The sequence below is a fragment of the Condylostylus longicornis genome, unplaced genomic scaffold (genome assembly GCF_029603195.1).
Source record: "Condylostylus longicornis isolate FDR11 unplaced genomic scaffold, ASM2960319v2 ptg000022l, whole genome shotgun sequence".
In the NCBI taxonomy this organism is placed as follows: domain Eukaryota; kingdom Metazoa; phylum Arthropoda; class Insecta; order Diptera; family Dolichopodidae; genus Condylostylus; species Condylostylus longicornis.
Window position 1 is genome coordinate 1,113,084 of NW_026577991.1, and position 19,905 is coordinate 1,132,988.

A 19,905-nucleotide genomic window follows, 5' to 3' on the forward strand; every position below is an offset into this window, starting at 1 on the left:
TATTTTGATAGTTTTTATTGATATTATTATTATTAGTATATTAAAGAATTAAATCATAAGAAACGTTAATAAAAAAAGAAGAAAAATAACGAAAAATGAAAATATTTCATTAATTTTAAGTTTTTATTATTATTAATTCTATATAAAAATTATTTATCTATAAATATTATTGAATATATTTAAATATACATTCATTCTTACATACAAATAATTTTATTTATACATATAATCTGTTTTTGAATAAAAATAAATATTTAATTGAATAGAAAATTACACACTTCACTCGAAAAACAGAATTAAAAAACAAAAAAAAAAAATAGAAGAATGAAATGAAAAAATTTAAAATTAAAATTAAAACAAAATTAAGAAGAAAATATTAAAAAAAAAATCTGAAATGGTCAGCACATAACCGAACGCAAAGTGTATTTTTTGTTTTGGGGAGCAAGTGTTGCACAAGATTGTCAGAATGAGAATTGTAAGAATTCATTGTTTTAGCACCCTAATGTATAATATTAAATTTCAATTTCAGACAAAGCTTATGTATAAAGTTTCTAATTTATATATTCTAAAATATTTTCTTGAAAATTATTAAAATTGTAAAATCGACCAATAGTAAAGGTGCAGTTCTTTAGATCTGGATTTCAAAATAGATTAATTATAAGTCCTGGATAATACTGATCTAAAGTAGACCTAAACCTACAGTTTACTTAGTATACATTACAATATAGTGGACCCCAGACAAAACCATGTGCACTGACATCTCGTTAAAAGTAGCTTATTTACGCTTATCTACCATGCCGAAGTGCATTCCTGTCGAAAATTCGACATACGAAATTTTATACCATTGCGTCATCTCTCTTTGCGGTCGATAAAAATATTAATGAACTTTTTAAAAATATAAATATTTTTTTTTATATTAAAAATAATTAAAAAAACACGCAGTAACTATGAAAATTTATGAACGAAAAAAAATAAAAATAAATTTTAATAAAATATTCCAATTAAGGATAATTACAATTTTAGTGAAAATTCGAATTAAAATAAACGATGAGAAAAATTCGAGATGACGAAAAAATTTTTTCTTATATAAATAAGTAGTTTCGTATAAAGTGCGGCAAATTTCAAATTTTATGCAAATAATAATTATGCTGATCTTTTCAAAAATGTAATCAAATGCACAATATTAAAGCCGTGTAATAATAGTAAATTAAAACCTGATAATTTAATAAATGTTATGAAATTATGGTAGTTTTTGTAGTTCAAGTGAACCATACTTATATAATAAGCGCATTTAATATTTGGTACATAGTTGCTTTTTACACAAAATTAAGTGCTTAATATTCATTTATATATAAATATATATAAATATCCCATTGTAATTGAGTTGCCCTCAACAACTTAAGGTGTCCCCATGATTTCATTAAGTGCAAGTGCATAAGGGTTAATTTTCTTAATTAGACCATTGAAAATATGTAACTGGAAAGTACCTATTTATTTGCATAGTTGTACCAACATTTAAAATAACTTTATATTTTTAAATAAATAATTTTATAGCTGAAAATTTTTTCTTAATTTAACACTTATTCCCTTTAAAGAATTTATTAACCTTGTACAACAGTAAAAAATAAATTTAGTTTTATTTCCCTATTTCTTTACACATAGGCAATAACAAAAATTTTTATATTTTAAATAACAATTAAATTTTTGAACATTTTAATTTTATTACAAAGTCAAAGAATTTTACTAATTTTGAAAAAAATGTCATTAAAGTGTCAAATGAATTTTTAAATAATGATATAGGGGTGTGGATTTTTTTTTATTTTAAAAATTCTTATATAAAATTAGTTATATTTTACGTGCATTAAACATATTCCAGCTATATGATCAATTTCAGTTACATTTCAATCCCCTAATTTACTATAAGTACAATAAGTATAACCTAAAGGTAACTGAACTTCTTATTTTGCGATATTATTATTACAAAGGGTGTTTTCATAAAATATAAAAATAATAATAAAAGTTGATATTCTTTATTAAATTTTTAATATTTTTTTCGTTATTTTTCTTTTTATCATTTGAAAACTGAAATTATAATCATAAATAAATATAAATAATAAATTTTTTTAGAATAAAATATATAAGTATAATAAGTATACGTAGATATGTGGGTATGGACTTATAATAACTATATATTGGTGAATTTCTTTATTATTCCCATGAATAGATACACGTAGAACTCATATAGATACTCACTTACATACAATGTGTTTAATAATGAATTAAATGTATAGCTTATATGATGGGATACAGTGTGCTACAAATTCCAGGTTCCATTTGCATGTTTATGCTTAAAGTCTAATACTTTAAAATTGAGTAGAAATTTAGAACTTAGTTACTAATAAAGTTAAAGGTTAAAGAAGGTTACTTAACTATAAAATTATATTATAAAATCTAAGGTCATATTTATAAGAACTTTACAAGTATATATGTAATTATACAATTAACCTTTCTATCTCTCGTAGGTGGAGACTGTTTGACCTAACATGGAGGAGAGTATGCTAGTGCCAGCGAAGCTCTAACGAGGTTTTCATTAGGATGCATTCATTTTCGTTTTTATCAGAGTGCTTCAGATTTAGATGGGGTAAGTGACACATAAGCAATCATAGTATAAGATGTGATCACAATTCGTATTTAAACAAGGCGTGTGAATTATGTATTTTAACAAGATCATTTATTTGAAATAAGGGCATCTGAAATTTTCCAAAAAGATTTAAGGTAAAATAAGTGCTAAATATTATATTGTTTTATCATCGTAAACAATTCATTAATGTTTTGGGGGAAAAAATATTTTTACACTCACTGTCTACTTTTACTTCATTTTAATGAATTTCAAATATGTTCACAAACATGTGAATCAATTTTTTTTATTTTTCTTATTTACTTCATATAATTATATGCTTATATATTCATGTATGTACAAGTGTATATATTCATATATTTATTAAATTTGATGTCAGATCTGTTTTCCTTTCTATTTTTCCGTTTTTTTTTATATTGTTCTACAATATATAATTTTGATATAGAAATCCTAATTACTATTATTATGTAGCACTCGCACAATAATTCATATTCACTTTTTTTGTGCAGTGTTTCGTTATAAAATTTAAAGAGAGTCTCAGTCTCCTTCAACTTTTTAATTTTTTTTTGTTACTTTTATTTTTAGTTTATTTTTTTCTTATTATTATTGTTTTTTTAAATAAAATATTTTTTTAATTTTTTTTTTCTTCATTGCATTTATTTTATTTATAATACCAATGAAAAAGAAACGTATAAATTATTATTAAAAAATGAGTAACAAAAAACCAAAAAAAACATGAAGAAAGAAAAATGAATAACAACTCTAAAATAAAATAAAAAAAAATTAAAGAAAAAACAAATATAAATAAAACAAAAATATTATTTTTTAATGCGCTACGAATGCACCTTATATACACTCAAAGAAAATATTGATAGTGAATTTAATAATCAGAAAAACAAATTCCTAAATTCAATAGGGTAGAATTGCTAGGAATGAACACGAAAAAGGCACTATTTTCAATATTCATAGATTTTTTTCCTAAGCGAATAGTGGAAAAAAATTAATACATGAAGTGAAAACATGATAATTTGACTATTTGAATTTTACACATAAATTATTCGTATATGAGGCGGGTGACGTATAAAGAAGAATTTGACATAAGGCCAGCATGCGTGTACATTGCAGATGCCATTGAGAACCTGCATAGCGGTGGCGATGTATGTCATTCTCGATCTGTCACCTGTGTGGAAGTTCGGGAGAGGGGTAAACTATCTTCGGGCCAAAGGATCGAAATACCCTCTCTAGGAGGATTTTACTGTTGTGATTGGCGAGATATAATATGTTTAGGGTGGTATAGCTTTTAGAAAAACGCAGCTTGTTGAAAAAAAAATTTGCAGGGGGCGGGGGGAGTTGGTTAGTTATCCGATTGAAAGTCATACCAAGCGATGGTATACCGACGGGCCGAATATTTCTTTCGTGCTCGAACTCGTTAATTAAATGATAATTGTTTCTTAAGCTAAAATGCATACAAATTAATTCGGCTTCTAAATTTTGGTAATTTTATTATGAATTTTATTTGAGTGAATTCTTAATTCTTATTTATATTTTTTAAATTTGGTTTTCATTTATATTTTTGCTTCTTATTTTTGTTCTTTTTTTTATTATTATTATTTTATATTTAATATTTCATTTTATTATTTTTTTTTTTTGATATTTTGTTCTGCTCTTTCTTATATTCGACATCTCATATAATAAAAATAATAATAATAAAATACAAAATATGAAAAATTTAATAATACGTTTGTTTGACGATGAATAAAATGCTATAAAACAAAAAACAACAAAAATTACAAAAAAAAAATAATTTTTAAAAATGACAAATGGAAGTTTTCTTTAATAAATTTTCTACCTTTATACTTAATTTCAGTTTATTAAACATACATGTGCATATATTAACGAATATATAGAACTTCTATATAGTTACATAAGTTTGTACAAATATTTATATTAATGTATGTATATATAAACAATAAAAATAAAACCACATGTTTATTGTATGATGTTTGTATGTAAGTTTGTAAAATTGTAATATTTTTGTTCTTTTCCTTTACAAATTTCCTCTTCAAACTTTTTTAAATACTCGTTAAAATTATTTGTTTTTGCTATTATTATTATTATTGTTGTTTTTTTTCCATATATAATATTAAAAATATAAAATTCAAAACTAAATAAATAAAGAAAAATAATATCTGCTTAAATATTACAATATGTAAGTGTATGTATGGAAGTATGTATGTTTGTTTAAATTGATCCTAAATGCATAAAATATAAAATTTTATTATTTTCATTCTTTACACTACAAGCGAACTTGTAAATAAAAAAAAAGAACATAAAATAATAATTATGGAAAAATTGAATGAATTTTATTGTGTGATAGATTTCAATTTTGTTAAGTTTAGCGTTATTAATTAAATGTTTTTTTTTTAACTATAAATAAATATGTGTAGAGGGTCTTAAAAGAGTTTATTTCTTACATTATTAAGGTATATTGTAGGAGAAATGTTCCTTTTATATCATTAAATTTTACAATTTTCCGAATTTATACCCCATAGACCTATACTGTACGGGTGTTTTATGTTCCTCCTAAGTGTATGCAATAATTAAATATTGTGTAAATGTATTAAATAAAAAAATACTAATTTTTAAAACCATTTAAATACTAAATACTAAAAAAAAAACAAATCTATTTCAGAAATCGCTGGTTTTATTCGACTTTCTTATTTACCGTAACATACATAACGTATGTATATAAAAATGTGAATTATTTTTTTTGCTATCGGACATTGTGAAATCATAAACGCTTGCAATAAGAAAATTTTATTTTTAAAATTTTTGAATAATAAGTATTTTTAATAATTACGATATTTTATTTAATAAATCAGAAAAATAGAATCCGGTAAATTTCTTTATTGAAAATTGTGTGTTCTTTCTTTTTTTTTTCTTGTCTTTTTCATTCAATCCAGCAAGTTGGCCAACTTTGTAGTTCCCTTATAAAATAAGAATGAAAGAAAATTTTTTATTTTGTTTTTTAAATGAAAAAGAAAAGGAAAGGCGAAGAAACGAAATGAAAAAAAGAATAATTTTTTAACACATGTTGCCTGTTACGATCTACAATTCCAAAATTTATTATTAAAAAATAAAATATAGGAAAAAAAATAAATAAATAAAATATAAAATGAAACTTTTACAATAATTTATTAAAATTTATTTTTAAAAATAATTACACAGACCAAATAATACTCAACGTTAATTTATTTTAATAAAAAACCAAAAAAAAAAAGAAAAGGAAGAAAAAATTAAATAAAATGAAAATTAAAATGGAAAATATAAAAAAAATAAAAAAAAAAAATAAGAAGAAAATGAAGAAAAAAAATACTTTGTCTTCGTAAATCATTAAGAGTTTTTCTCTTGTATATTTTCCCATTTCCTCCAATTCCTGCCACATTTTTTTTTGTTTTGTGTTCAACACATAAAAACGAAACAAAACGAATTTTAATATAATTTTTTTTATATTACATAAACACATATATACAATCCCTTATATACTCTTGAATTGTATAAATACAAAATAAAAATATACAAAATATTTTTTTTTAAGTTAATTAAAAAAATTCAAATTCTTAAAGAATAAAAAAAAAAATTGAGAATTTTTCTTGTTTAATAAAAAATTCAACAGAAAAAAAATTTTTCTGTTTTGTACCCTCGTTTTTTACATTTGGTGTGTTCAAATTCTCCAGCATTTAAATACCCGCTTTTTCTTCATAGGAGTTGTGTAGGAAAATTATAAAGAAAAAAAAAACAAAAAGAAAAAAACAAATTTTGGAAAACTTATTTTATGGAAACTAAGAATTGATTATTATATAAGAAGAACAACAACAATTCAAATGATAAAGAATAAATCAATAATTCATTTTAAGAAGAAGAACAAGAAAAATAAAAAGAAGGAGAGCAGAGGAAGACCATAAACTTTAATTTTTTTTTTTGTTAATAATATTTTACATGTTCAGAAATTATAGTTGATCAAGTACAAATTTATATTTGAGTGCCATATACTGTTAAAAAATTTGTGGGGAATTTATTCACTTATATTCAACTCAGTTTGTTGAAATGTGTTCTATAAGTTATTATTATTCAACAAACATTAGATCTGCCAATTTGGTCGCGAAAGAATTGGACCTGTTAATTGAATCTTCAATTTATGTGATTTAACGCGTCTATATAGTATTTTTTGGGGGACATCTTCTCTTCGTAGAAATTATATTGAATGAGTGGTGGTAAATTTTAGTGGTCTAATGAGCCTTTCACAAGGTAGATGCGTCGGGCTTTTATATGATTCAAATCGAATTTTATGTGATTTGAAAATATTTTGATGATTCTAAGAGAAAACCTCTTTTATTATCAATGAAAACAATATCAGCAATTCGTTCAACAGAGACATTAAATTTTCATATTAATTTCCTATACTCAACCACACGTATACATATTGGCTGAGCATAGCGCCATCCTCCCTCTGCGTCTTTCTCTTTCTCTATCAGTAACATCAAAATCTTATGTACCATAGAAAATGAAAAAACAATAATAACAAAAATTTCATTTTTTCTTGTTTTTTGTGTTTTTCCGCAATTTCTTAAATAAATTTTGTATAGTTATTTTGATTTATTTAATAAAATCTAATAAATACAAAAAAAAAGATATATGAAGACAATAAAAAAAAACAAAACTAAAATATACTTATAATTTATGAAATAAAATATATTATACACCTACATTTATACACGGTGGAAAATTTTCTACAGTTTCAGTTCTTATAGAGATTTTTGAAAAGATGTAAGGGGAGGAAAACAGATACTTAACATATTTAAGTGAAGAGAGCAAAATTAGATGAAAAATTAATAATGATAAAGAAAAAAAAACAACATAAAATTATTTCATTTATAAAATGCAATTTGTTAAAATTAAAGAAAATTATTTCTGAAGTTAAAATCAAAACTTGCGTAAGTCGAATTTCGTCATTTTGTATTTTATGGAAAAAAAATAACCTTTATGGTTTTTTAATTTATTTTTTGTCAACATATCGTAATGTATTTGACGCTGTTTCGAAGACCAGATAAAAAGTGTAATACCGGATATTTTATAATCGAAAATTTAAGTTTAAAGGAACAATTTTATCGAACTACAAGGCATTCCAGATACAAAGCTATAAATAACATTCACTGTTTACTTAATATTTTGAGTGCGCTATAAAAATATATACAAACATCCTTTCACACATAAGTATATACATAAGTATAAAGTGCATAATATTATTATAATATCCTTTATAAAATATGTTAGACGTCTAAGTCCAAAACAAAATATTTTTTCTCATATTGGAATTATATGAAAACAAAGCAGGGGAAAATAAAATAAACAAAAAAAAAATATTTTATTTCGTTACGATAAAAATAAATAATTTTTTTTGTATATTAAATATATTAATTTACTTTAATAAATTATATATAAAAATAAATTTTTGAATATATACACAAAAAAATAAACCAACAAAGTTTCAGGGGTAGAAGTTGATTAGCGAGAAGGATTACAAAAACAGAGTTAAAACTTTCAAACGGTAACATTCAAGATTTTTTTTTTGTAGAATGCGAGCAATGACTAATAGATGGCTTTATTTGAATAGTACTTTTACGTTACTTGATTAAAGGGTAGCTCTTACTAGCATGCAGCTGCACACATTTTTTTCAAAGCATTGTTTATCGATAATGAAAGGTATTAAAGATAAAAATCTCAAAGATGAAAGAGTAATTTGTCAGTTTCTAAGATATACTGACATGACAGTAGCATTTTACGTGAAACTTCTACGTAATCACTAAATGTTCATATAACGATGTTAGAGTATTGTGAAGAGAATTTGTTGTAATAAGAAGAAGAAAATGTAGAATGTGTTTAGAACTGGCGCAGAGCTCTTCACAGGAATATATGTACACATCTGCAAGCTAGAATTGCAGAGTCGAAGTTTCAATTGTTGGATGTTGGAATCCCAAAATTTTAATAGCCTTCTTTAAAGGACCAAAATACAAAAAACTCATCCCTGATTTGAACTGTTTAAACACATTAATTACATAACAGCAATACATTCCTATATGTATGTATGTATGTTCACATTTGTATAATTTTATATATAGAAGTATATTCTATTTACAGGCATAAACATACCAATATGTGAAATAATAAAAGTGAAAAAGAAAAAAAAAAATTGTTAAGAAAACAAAAAAAAACTGAGAGAGAAAAAATATAAACAACATAAAAAGTAAGAAAAACAAAAAGTAAAAGAAAAAATATTCTTAAATTGTTAAGAAAGAAAACCATCTGCTGCACACATGCTACTATGATGACGATTCCTGCCTTCCTTTTATTGTGACTACTTCAAATATACTTGTTGTTGCTGTAATTTTTATATCTGCTTTTTTTTCTTTCATATTATTATTTCTTATAGTATAAGTGTTTTTTATTCCTACGTCGCGTTATAATTTTCCTTCTCTTTCTTTTTTTCTCATTTATTTCTTTTGTTTCCTTTTTTTCCTGCTCAATTTCAGATTTTGTTAAAATATCCGATGTACTGAGTAACAGCAGAATCCGAAAAACAAGAAAAAGTTACATAAAAATATAAAAATAATAATAATAAAAAAAAAAACAAAATATTCGTATAGGAATCTTATAGAGAAGTATAAAGAAAAAAAAATTCCTTTACTATTTTGATTATTAGCATTTAACAGTGTCGTGTTAGTGATGTTACTGTTGTGATATTTTGTTATAATAGATGATAGTAGTTGTACGGTGGTGGTTTTTGCGATATTCCGTGTAATAAATAGGTAACATTGATTATTACCGATGGTTATGTTGGTAATAGAAGGACAGTATAACAGTATCTGATCAGTGCTATATGTAGTGAGTACTATAGTAAAATGCATGAATGAATGTATTGTTATCTGAATAAGTTATAAAAGAAATTACGTTTTTATATTAAAACTTTGATTATTTATGATAAAAACAAATACGAAAAAGAAAACTTGTCAAATTTTTTCTTAGCTTTTCTGTATTACTTTACTTGCAGTATTCATGAATCAGGCATAACAAATGTTTTATATTAATTAAAATCACTTATATGTCAAAATTATCGTACCCTGTGTACTCTCTCTCTTTCTTCACGTTTTAAAATTTCTATCAACTAACATCGACTCTTTGTATTTTACTCGCATCCTACAATTCTATATTAAACGTGTTGAATGCTCTTTTTTTTTTTTTTTATAAAATATTAGTCTTTACTTAGTATTTAAGAAGAAATGTATGAAAGGGGCAGAAGAAAAAAATCCAATAAATCTGTTGGTGGGAGAGAAAGGGACACTATAATGGTATATTGGTGACGGTATGCGATATTATTTCGTTCATTTCGCATTAATAATAAAATTCTTATTTATTTTGATTAAAAAGTAAAAAACAGAAAAAAAGTGGAAAAAAATTATTTTTTATTTTTTAAATAATTTTATTATGTTCTCTCTCTCTCCTTCATCACTTCCATACTATTTTATTTCTCTTTTTTCGTTCTTTAATTTATTTATTCATATAATTTTTATTTCTTTTCTCTTCTTTACTTATACTTTGTTTATGATTTCTTCGTTTATTTTTTTTATATTTTATAATATTTTATTTATTTATTTTTTAATTTTTAATTTTAAAAAGAGAAAAAAAAGTACCAAAATAAAAAAAAAACAAAAGTCTGAAAGAACGTTTACCCGCAAAAGTAAAAATATATTTACATTGTACATAAATTTGTACATATTTCTATATATAGTGTTATTAGAGTTCCACGGAGCTCCCCTAAAATATGTACGTACATTATTCATATACATATACATATTCTTATACATATTATTAGAGGGTACATTAACACAGCGATATACAATTTTAAGGAATTAAAAATAACAATAATAAAAAAAGGGAAAAAAATAAAACAGAGAAGAAAATAAGAAAGGCCAATATTATAAGAATAAAAATAAAATTGAAAATGAAAAAATAAATAAATAATAAACAAAAATTAAAAATTAAAAAAAAAAAGAATTTAAAACAATAAAAAATGATTTTATGTAAATAATTGAATAAATTGTAAATTATTTTTTTCTTGTTTTCTTTCTTCGTGTTGCTAACCATGGTTGGATGTTATAAACATTCGTACATATACGAGTACATATACGATTTATACAATAATGTACCATAAGTATAAAAATTTAAATTCTAATTAACAAAGTTACAGCGTACTTTTCAGAAAAGTGATTAGTTTTAAGTCCAAAAATCATAAGTCACATCTAATAAATATTTAATGCTTTTCCAGTTTTTATTTGGATCTAGCGATTTAACTGTAGTCTGCTAGCGATTTTTCGTATCAAAAATATTATTGTCTTCCAAAAGTATTGTTAATTTTATTTGGTGAATGGAATTTTATGTATTACTATTTAATTTGACGTTTATTTGTCAAATATTTATCTCATATAGCTAAAAGTTGACGGAAGTTTGATTATCAGTAAATTTCGCTTGAGGAAAAAACAAATAGAAAGCCATTCTCTGTGTTGAAATGTGTTTGAAACAAAATTTATTGAATAAATTATGTTTTAAAAATTTTAATATTTGACATACAAATAAAATTTTCATTAGGATTTTTAACTTTTGGATTTTAGTTTGTGCCACTTTTAAAATTAGCCAGAAAAAAAAAGAAAAATTTTGTTTTGTTGAAATAATTAAAAGTTTAATTATTGTTTGTTTGTTATTTTTCTTTTATTAAATTAAACAAAATATAAATTATATAAAAATTTGAATATTCTCTATCTTTATAGAATTTGTAAATATATATGTATTTTTTCTAAATTTATGTTTATATAATATAAATTTAAGTTAATTTTTCGGTATGTACAATAATTTAAAAAAAATATGAACCTTCTCGAAAGCCTCAGATTTGATAATAAACCAAACGAAATGCAGAAGAACAAATCTGAGTTTTTCAATTTTAAATGATATTTAAAATTAAAAAATAAAAATCATGAATTATTAAAAACTTTTTATTGGAGAAATTAAAAAAGAAATGTGAAGAATATAATCACTTTAATCTCTTCAAATGAATTAAAAACAAAATAATATCAATTAATCGTGAAAGCCTACAATCTAGGCTTTCGAACTATATCTCTAACTCCAATTAAAAAGTAATTATTTTTACAGTATTTCGACTCTATTAGATCTTAACTTTAAGTGAAGAGAACTGGATACCAAGTATATTTTATGCGCAAGACAATAAGTTCAAAAATGTTAAAAATATAGGTGCTCTTAGGTTCTTGAACAATTTTCAGTATACTGCTACTAAATCAATTTGTAGTTGCAGTAAATTTAATACATTAGAAGAGCTTTTACGTGTTTATGAAATTCTGAGCAACTTATATATATATATATATATATATATAATGTAATTCAAAATGCTGTGAAAATAAAAAAAATAATACGTTATGTCAATTATTAATCAAATAAACTTTAAGTTTTCTAGTCATGTGTGTCATATATAAGACGCTATTTTCGTTATAAATTTTTTTATGTATACAAGCACACATACACACATAATTTATAACAAAGTTATTCTTTATCGAATTTTTATTATATCAATTTAGTTTAATTTTTTTTCTATATCTTTTATATTTTATTTCTATACATTAATTTACTTATATTGGATTTTATAATATAATATAAAAATAAACAGCAACATTTCAATACTTATTCATGTGCTTATATTACAACGAATTTATATAGTTATACAGATATATTTTAATCTATACATATATTTTATTATAATAAGAATATATTCACATATAATGTAGAGTTGGGTGCATTTACGCGAATATACAGTGGAGATCGTAGATAGTCATATTTTTCATAAGCAAAATGATAAAATATTAGACGAAATCAATCATATTTTATTTAGTTCATGCAAGGTTGGGGCGCTGGCTGCTATACTACCGTTTTATATAAATTTTAAACATATATGACATATCCACGTAGACAGGTAAGGATACTGAGCACCATACTACCGAGAAATTTTCATATAAATTTTAAACATATATAAGTATATTAGATATCCAAGTAGACAGATGGGAAAACTGAGCACTACTGCCGAGAATTTTTTATACAAATTTCAACATATATAAGAAATCCAAATAAACAAATGGCGATACTGAGCACTACACTACCGACAATTTTTTATATAAATTATAAACATATATAAGATGTCAAAGCAGACAGATGTGGATACTGAGCACTATACTACCGAGAAATTTTCATATAAATTTTAAACATTTGTAAGTGTATTGCATTTCTAAGTAGACAAATGCGGATACTGAGAACTTTGCTGTCGAGAATTTTTTATATAAATTTTAAACATGTATGAAATATCCAAGTTGACAGATTGGGATACTCAGTACTTCACTACCGAGAACTTTTTATATAAATTATAAACAAATAAAAGATGTCCAAGCAGAGAAGTTTTCATATAAATTTTAAACACATGTAAGTACATTAGATATCCAAGTAGACAGGTGGGGATACTGAGCACTATACTACCGAGAAATTTCTATATAAATTTTAAAGAAAAGTAAGAACATGTTACATCCAAGTAGGCAGATGAGGATACTGAGCACTACAATACCGAGAAGTTTTCAAATAAATTTTAAATATATGTAAGTATATTATATATTCAATTATACAGATGAGGATACCGAGCACTTTACTGCCGAGAATTTTTTCTACAAATTTGGAACATATGTCCCAGCACATACTTAAATGGGGATTCAGACAATGAGGATGCTACTGGAGCAGATAATGAGCATTCTACTGCCGAGAATTTTTTATATAAATTTTAAGCATATGTGTGTAAGTATATGAGATATCCAAGTAGACGGATGTGAATACTGAGGACTACACTACCGCGAAATTTTCATATAAATTTTAAACATGTAAGTAATACCGAGAATTTTTTTTATAAATTTTAAACATATATGATATCCAAGCAGCCAAATTGAAAAGCTGAGCATTAGATTGCCGAGAATTTTTTATATAAATTTTAAGCATATGTAAGAAAATGAGATATCCAAGTGGACATGAGGATACTGAGCATTTTACTTCCTAGAATTTTTTATATAAATTTTCAACATGAGATATCCAAGTAAACAAATGGGGATACTGAGCACTATACTGCCCAGAATTTTTTATATAAATTTTAAACATATGTATGTAAGTATATTTAATATACAAGTAAACAGATGGGATACTGAGCACTGCACTACCGAGAATTTTTTATTTAAATTTTAAACATATATGAGATATCCAAGACAGGCGGGGATAGTGAGCCTTATACTAGTGAGAATTATTTTATATATATAAATTTTAAAGATAAGGTGTCTTGAATAGTGTGCGACCGTCGTTGATAGTATGCTAAAAAGGCTCCTTACATTTATTAAAAGGCTAGTTACATTTATTTTTTGACTAATTGAGAATAATCTTTTTGCATTGAGCGCTTTAATTTTTATATTTGAAATATTTTGAACAATAAGGAATTTTCACTATTTAATTTTTTAGATATACCAGGTTCCGGCTTTAGTTATTAAACTAAAAAATTTTTATATAAGTATAATTATCCGTGTCTTACTGTATATCTGTATATTTTAAATTAATTAATTGAATTACAATAAAAAAAATAAATGGAAATATATATATATATATATATATATATATATATATATTTATATTCATTTATTTGTGTGTTATAAAAAATAATTTGTTCATGCGCTCCAATTCAATTTTTGTTTTAAAAAAGAAAGAAATATGTTCAATATTTCTTAAAGAAAAGGAAACGTTTAGAGGAAATAAGAAATGAATGACCGTGTCTTCTACTTTTAAATAAGAACTAAACAATTTACAAAAATAATGTATTTATGTGTATGAAATGTGCATACGGATACTTATAAATATGTTATAAATATGTACACATATTTATAAACTCACATCTGAGACTGAGTGAATGAATAAATAAAATAAAGTTTCATTATGAATTTAATAATATTCTTATCTATTATTTTATAATATGAAAATTCTAGGAAAACTATTGAATTTTTTCAAGTTTTTGGGATTCTTTTAAGTGAAAGCTGTATACATACGAGTATGTACTGTTTCTTTCATAAGTGAATGTAGTATACCAATAGAAAAATTTTCTTACAATTTTTTTCGATTTTTTTTTTTTAAATTATTAAAAAAAATCTCCTTTAGGAATTGTGAAATTCCGAAAAATCTGAATTTAGGAAAACCGGACTCTAAGACTAAAATCTTTTTTCTAAGTATTTTAGGAAAGATTTCGCGAATTTCCTATAAAGTAATAAGAATTTTCAAAATTATGAAATAAAATGCAATTAAATTGGGGTTTTAGGCTCTTCTACATTTTAAAATAGTTAGCTTGTATCTTACTACTTAATACATGTAAATGAAATCATTCTAGTTTGTTAAAATTTTGAAATTGTAAGAAAGTTTGTCGCTTGTTAGAAAGTTATTTAACGAATTTAGCATTTTATTTTCCGAAATTTGTGAGACCGTTTTGAAAACAAAAGCAAGTGATCTATGAATGATAGTCAGAAGGATAACGCGATAACATGAAAGTAGTTAAAGTTAAGAAGAATTATTTTCCAAAAAACACTTATATGTTAATGACTTTAAATATTTCCGTTTTCCATGAAGAAACAAAACACAAAATCCTGAAGAAAAATTAAAAACACGTTGTGAGTAGAACTTATACATACTTTTAAGTATAAATATAATTGTGGTGTATAATAAGAATTAAAAGAAAGTGACGAAAAATGAAAATATTTCAAGGTTTTCTTAGAAATCCTTGGCAAGGATATCTTTTAATCTATTTATATACATTAAAGTGAGTAAAATATGAATTTATTTATAAAGATAACGTATATGTATATAACGTAAATAGCTGTGAGAGTGGAATAAAGGACGAGATGATTGTTATTATACGAGAGAAGGAAAAAAAACTGTTCTATCAATGGGAGTTTCCTCATGTAATAAAGGAAGTTTTGGGTTTTTCCCTTTCTCGAACTTTTTTTCGTCTCAGTTATTTTTATTTTCTATGTTTTTGATCATGTTTTCTTTAGTTTTATATTTGTTTGTACACAATAATATAACGTAAGTATATTTTGATTTCATTTTCTATCATTTTTTCTTATATTTTTTACGTTCTTGTTAAGTATTCTCTTTTGTTTTTGAATTCCTTTAATTTTAATGTTGTTTTTATTATTTTAGAATATTTTGATTATAGTTATTAAGTGAAATTTCACAAGGTTGTTGAACGCACAATTAAATGTAAACAAGGATATTTTATAAGTGTGGTTCAAACAAGTTTACTATACAAATTTTATTCAAAAAAATTTAAATCACTTACCCTTTCTTCTTCACGTATCATTTCAGCTATTCCTGGTTTAATTTCTAAATCATCAACGTGAGCTCCTAAACCACCAATTGATGCTAAACTAACTGGATCTAAGCCACCAGGTCCTAGTGGAAATGGTGGAATTGGTGGTTGTGGTGTTCCGGGCGGATGAGGAATTTGTTGTTGCTGTTGTTGTTGCTGTTGTTGTGCAGCAGCTGCAGCAGCAACTGCTGCTTGTTGTTGTAATGCAGCTGCAACAGCACTTGCAACTGGTGACGATATATCATGACTATTATCTGGTGTACATGTTCCACTACTATTACCATGTAAATCACTAATACTACGATTACCAATAGCACCAATACTTCCAGTACCAATATTGCTTCCAACACTACGATTAACAATTTCACGTTCATCTCGATTACAATTACGTTCCATTAAATTATCACTATTTGCACCACCTAAAGATTGGGGTCGACTACTACGTTCTCGTTCTCGTTCCCTTTCACGATCACGCTCTCTTTCACGTTCACTACTTAATCTTTCAGATAAACTTGCGCCAACATTTGCTCTTTCAAGTATACCTAAAGGACTCTCTAAATTACGTGAGTTATCCATTGAAGGCCAACGTGGTCTTTTGCGGGCTGCATTTAGACGACTTTCAATCATTAATTCATGTGCGACACCGACCGGTAATTGCTGGCGAAGCTGCTGTTGTTGTTGCTGTTGTTGTTGATGCTGCTGTTGTTGGTGCCTTTGTTGCTGTTGTTGTAAACTAATTTCTAAACTCGCTAAATCCCAATCCCGTGATAGACGTGCCTTTTTTAATGTGAGTTCGGAATTAAAATCAATTTTGGGTCCATTGGTTGGAATAAATTTTTCGAAATCAGTTTTTCTTAAAAATGGACTTTCTCTATCTCTGTCACGATCTCTATCCCTTTCCTTCTCTCGTATTAATAAATCTCTTTCCCTCATTTCATGTTCTCTATCTACAATTGGTGTACATACACGTTCTTTGGTTGCTAAATCTTTATTACCATTTGTTGTTTCACGATTACTAAAATCTTTTGTATGTATTTGTGCTGTTGAATTATTTTTAATCTTATTACTACGATTCAGCGTTAAATCACTTAATTTATTATTTGATCGATTAAAATTATTATTTTCACTTAGTAATGGTGTTGGAGATGGTGTGTCAGCTGATGGGTCTTCATTACTAACATCCGCTAAACCACGTATTTTTAACATTTCGGCTACTCTTAGTAATGGTCCAATTTGATCTTGGCTAACATTAATTTCACCTTTATACATAAAATCTACAATTGCTTTTAATTCGCTGTATTTGACATCACGCATTATAATAATTGGATGTTGGCATGGATTATCAAAGAATAATGCTTGAAAATATGGACTACATGCTGATAAAATCATCTTATGGGCTTTAATTGATTGACCGTCACATGCCAGAGTAACATCAACAAACGATTCATTTTGTAATAATTCATCAAAAACACTTGTCAAATTACTTTGATAATTATTCCAACGTAAACAGAATTGTTGTGATGATGGTGATGTTGTTGATGCACCTGCAGATGCTGTTGCTGTTGTCGTTAATAATGATGATGATGGTGTTGCTGATGTATTAAATGTACTTGTGAATTTTGCATCTAATAATGCTGAAGATTGTTTTGGTATTATTGATGTTTGATGCTGTATGGTTGTTGCTGTTGTTGATGATGATGTTTGAATTGGAGTTTTAGATCTTTTTAAATTATTTGCTTCACTTAAACTTTCAGCTATTGCATCAATATTTTTATCCAAATTTATTTTCATATTATATTGTGATGGAGGACGTCTATTAATATCATCTGAAGGTGACATATTATCATCTGAATGTGTTGATGATGCTGACGATGATGAAGATGATGATGATGATGATCCTATTGAAGTTGTAGTTATTATTTCTTGAGCTGCACTTGTTATTGTTGTTGGTGTTATTGCAGATGAATTTGATTGATTTTCTTTTAAACGATTTATATTTTCAGGTGGTGTATTTGATTTTAAAAATGGAGATGCTGGAGATAATGCCGATGATTGTGATGATGGTGATGGTAATTTAAATTGTTGTTGTTGTGTGATAGGTGGTGTTTGGTCACCAATTTCTAATTGTGTTTTATCAATTATATTTGATTCAGTAGCTGATTTTGAAGACATTGCGTCCGGTGACATATTTTTACAAGTAATTATTGGTGGTGGTGGGGATGCTTCGGATGACATTATTATATAATTTTTACGTTTTTATATAAGTATGTAGTAGTTTTACGTTTTTATATAAGCAGTTGTGATTTTAATTAAAAGTTATATAAATATTTTAAATTTAATATTCAAATAATTTTTGTTCAATATTTTATTTAATTGAATTTTTTTCTAAATACAGGGACATTTTATATTGTTTATTAATGCAATAATGTTTTATAAATGTGAATTTTAAATATTAATTATATTAAATTTATTTATTTTGCATATTTATAATTTGTTGTTTCTTTTACTTTACTTATTTCTTCTTGTTTTTTTTAATAATGCAAAATTTTAGTTTTAGAAAAATTCAATTTTTTTTTATCACTTTTTCTTGAATTGGACGTCAGTGTGATTTAATTTTTTCGTTTCTTGAGTCAATTTATTTTAATTTTTAATTTATCGAAACTATTTTCATTAATATATTTTTAATAAATAAGTTTTATTTTAATATTAATAAGTATTATATTTTAAATATTTTACCTTGATGATCAATAAGTAAAAGTTTTATTAAAATTTCACATTCATTGTAATTTAAATTTATGAAAATCTATATTTTTTCCATATTTTTTTTTTATTCAAAATTATTTTTAATATTTATTTATTTACGTTTTTATTTAAAATTTATTTATTTTTGTTTTATTTAATATTAATGAATTTTTTCTTTATTAATTTTAGTACTTTTACAAAGAAAGCAGAATTTTCTGAAACAATTTTTTAATTTCACAATCATTATTATAATTTTATTATAATTATATTATTCACTTAAAAATATTTTTTAAATTGATTTTACAAATATTTTTCAATCCTAAGAGAGTGGCTTTTGTTCAATTGATTTAAAATTATAGTTGAAAAATAAAAAAAAAACATTATTTATTAATTCATTTTTATTTCGATATTTCTTTTATAATAAAACTTTTATATTTAATAATTAATTAATTTATTAAATAATTTTCTTGTTTTGAAAATTACAATTAATAATTCTTACTTTTAATTTAACTTTATTCATTCTAATTTTCCAATATAATTCAAGTATTTTTATAATATTTTCTTTGAAATTTGTATTTCAATTCGTTTTTTTTGCAATAAATACAAAGTAATTATTAAATAATTTTTTTCTGTTTTTTTTTTTCTCTCTTAATATTTAAATTAATTGTGTTATAGATTAATTTTTTTGTTTTTTTTTTCAGCTGTTTTGTCTTATATTATTAAATAAAATTAATTTTAATTGCACTTTTTTTTTCTATTTATTTTTTTTCTTTAATTATTGTTTGTAATATTTAATTTTTTTCGTTTCTTGAATCAAATGCACGCCATTATACATGTAGATATCTACTTATAAATAATTTCATTATTATATTGTAATAATTAAATGAATTATTAAAATTCCCTTTCTATTTTAATTCAAATATATTTTTTTTATTGTGGATTTTTATCTTAATTCATCAGCATTAATGAAATA

At 24.3% G+C, this 19,905-nt stretch overlaps 1 protein-coding gene across 1 annotated transcript in view; it reads right to left on the reverse strand.

Moving 5' to 3' along the window:
- The window catches only part of LOC129606751 (protein bric-a-brac 1-like), a 68,545-nt gene extending 49,726 nt beyond the window's left edge, over positions 1-18,819 (reverse strand). Inside the window, exon 1 of the mRNA XM_055517266.1 lies at positions 16,161-18,819. Within this exon, the coding sequence (XP_055373241.1) occupies positions 16,161-18,425 (2,265 nt within the window). The 5' untranslated portion in view covers positions 18,426-18,819. The remainder of the gene's footprint in view (positions 1-16,160) is intronic.
- Between the last annotated feature and the right edge of the window lie 1,086 nt (positions 18,820-19,905).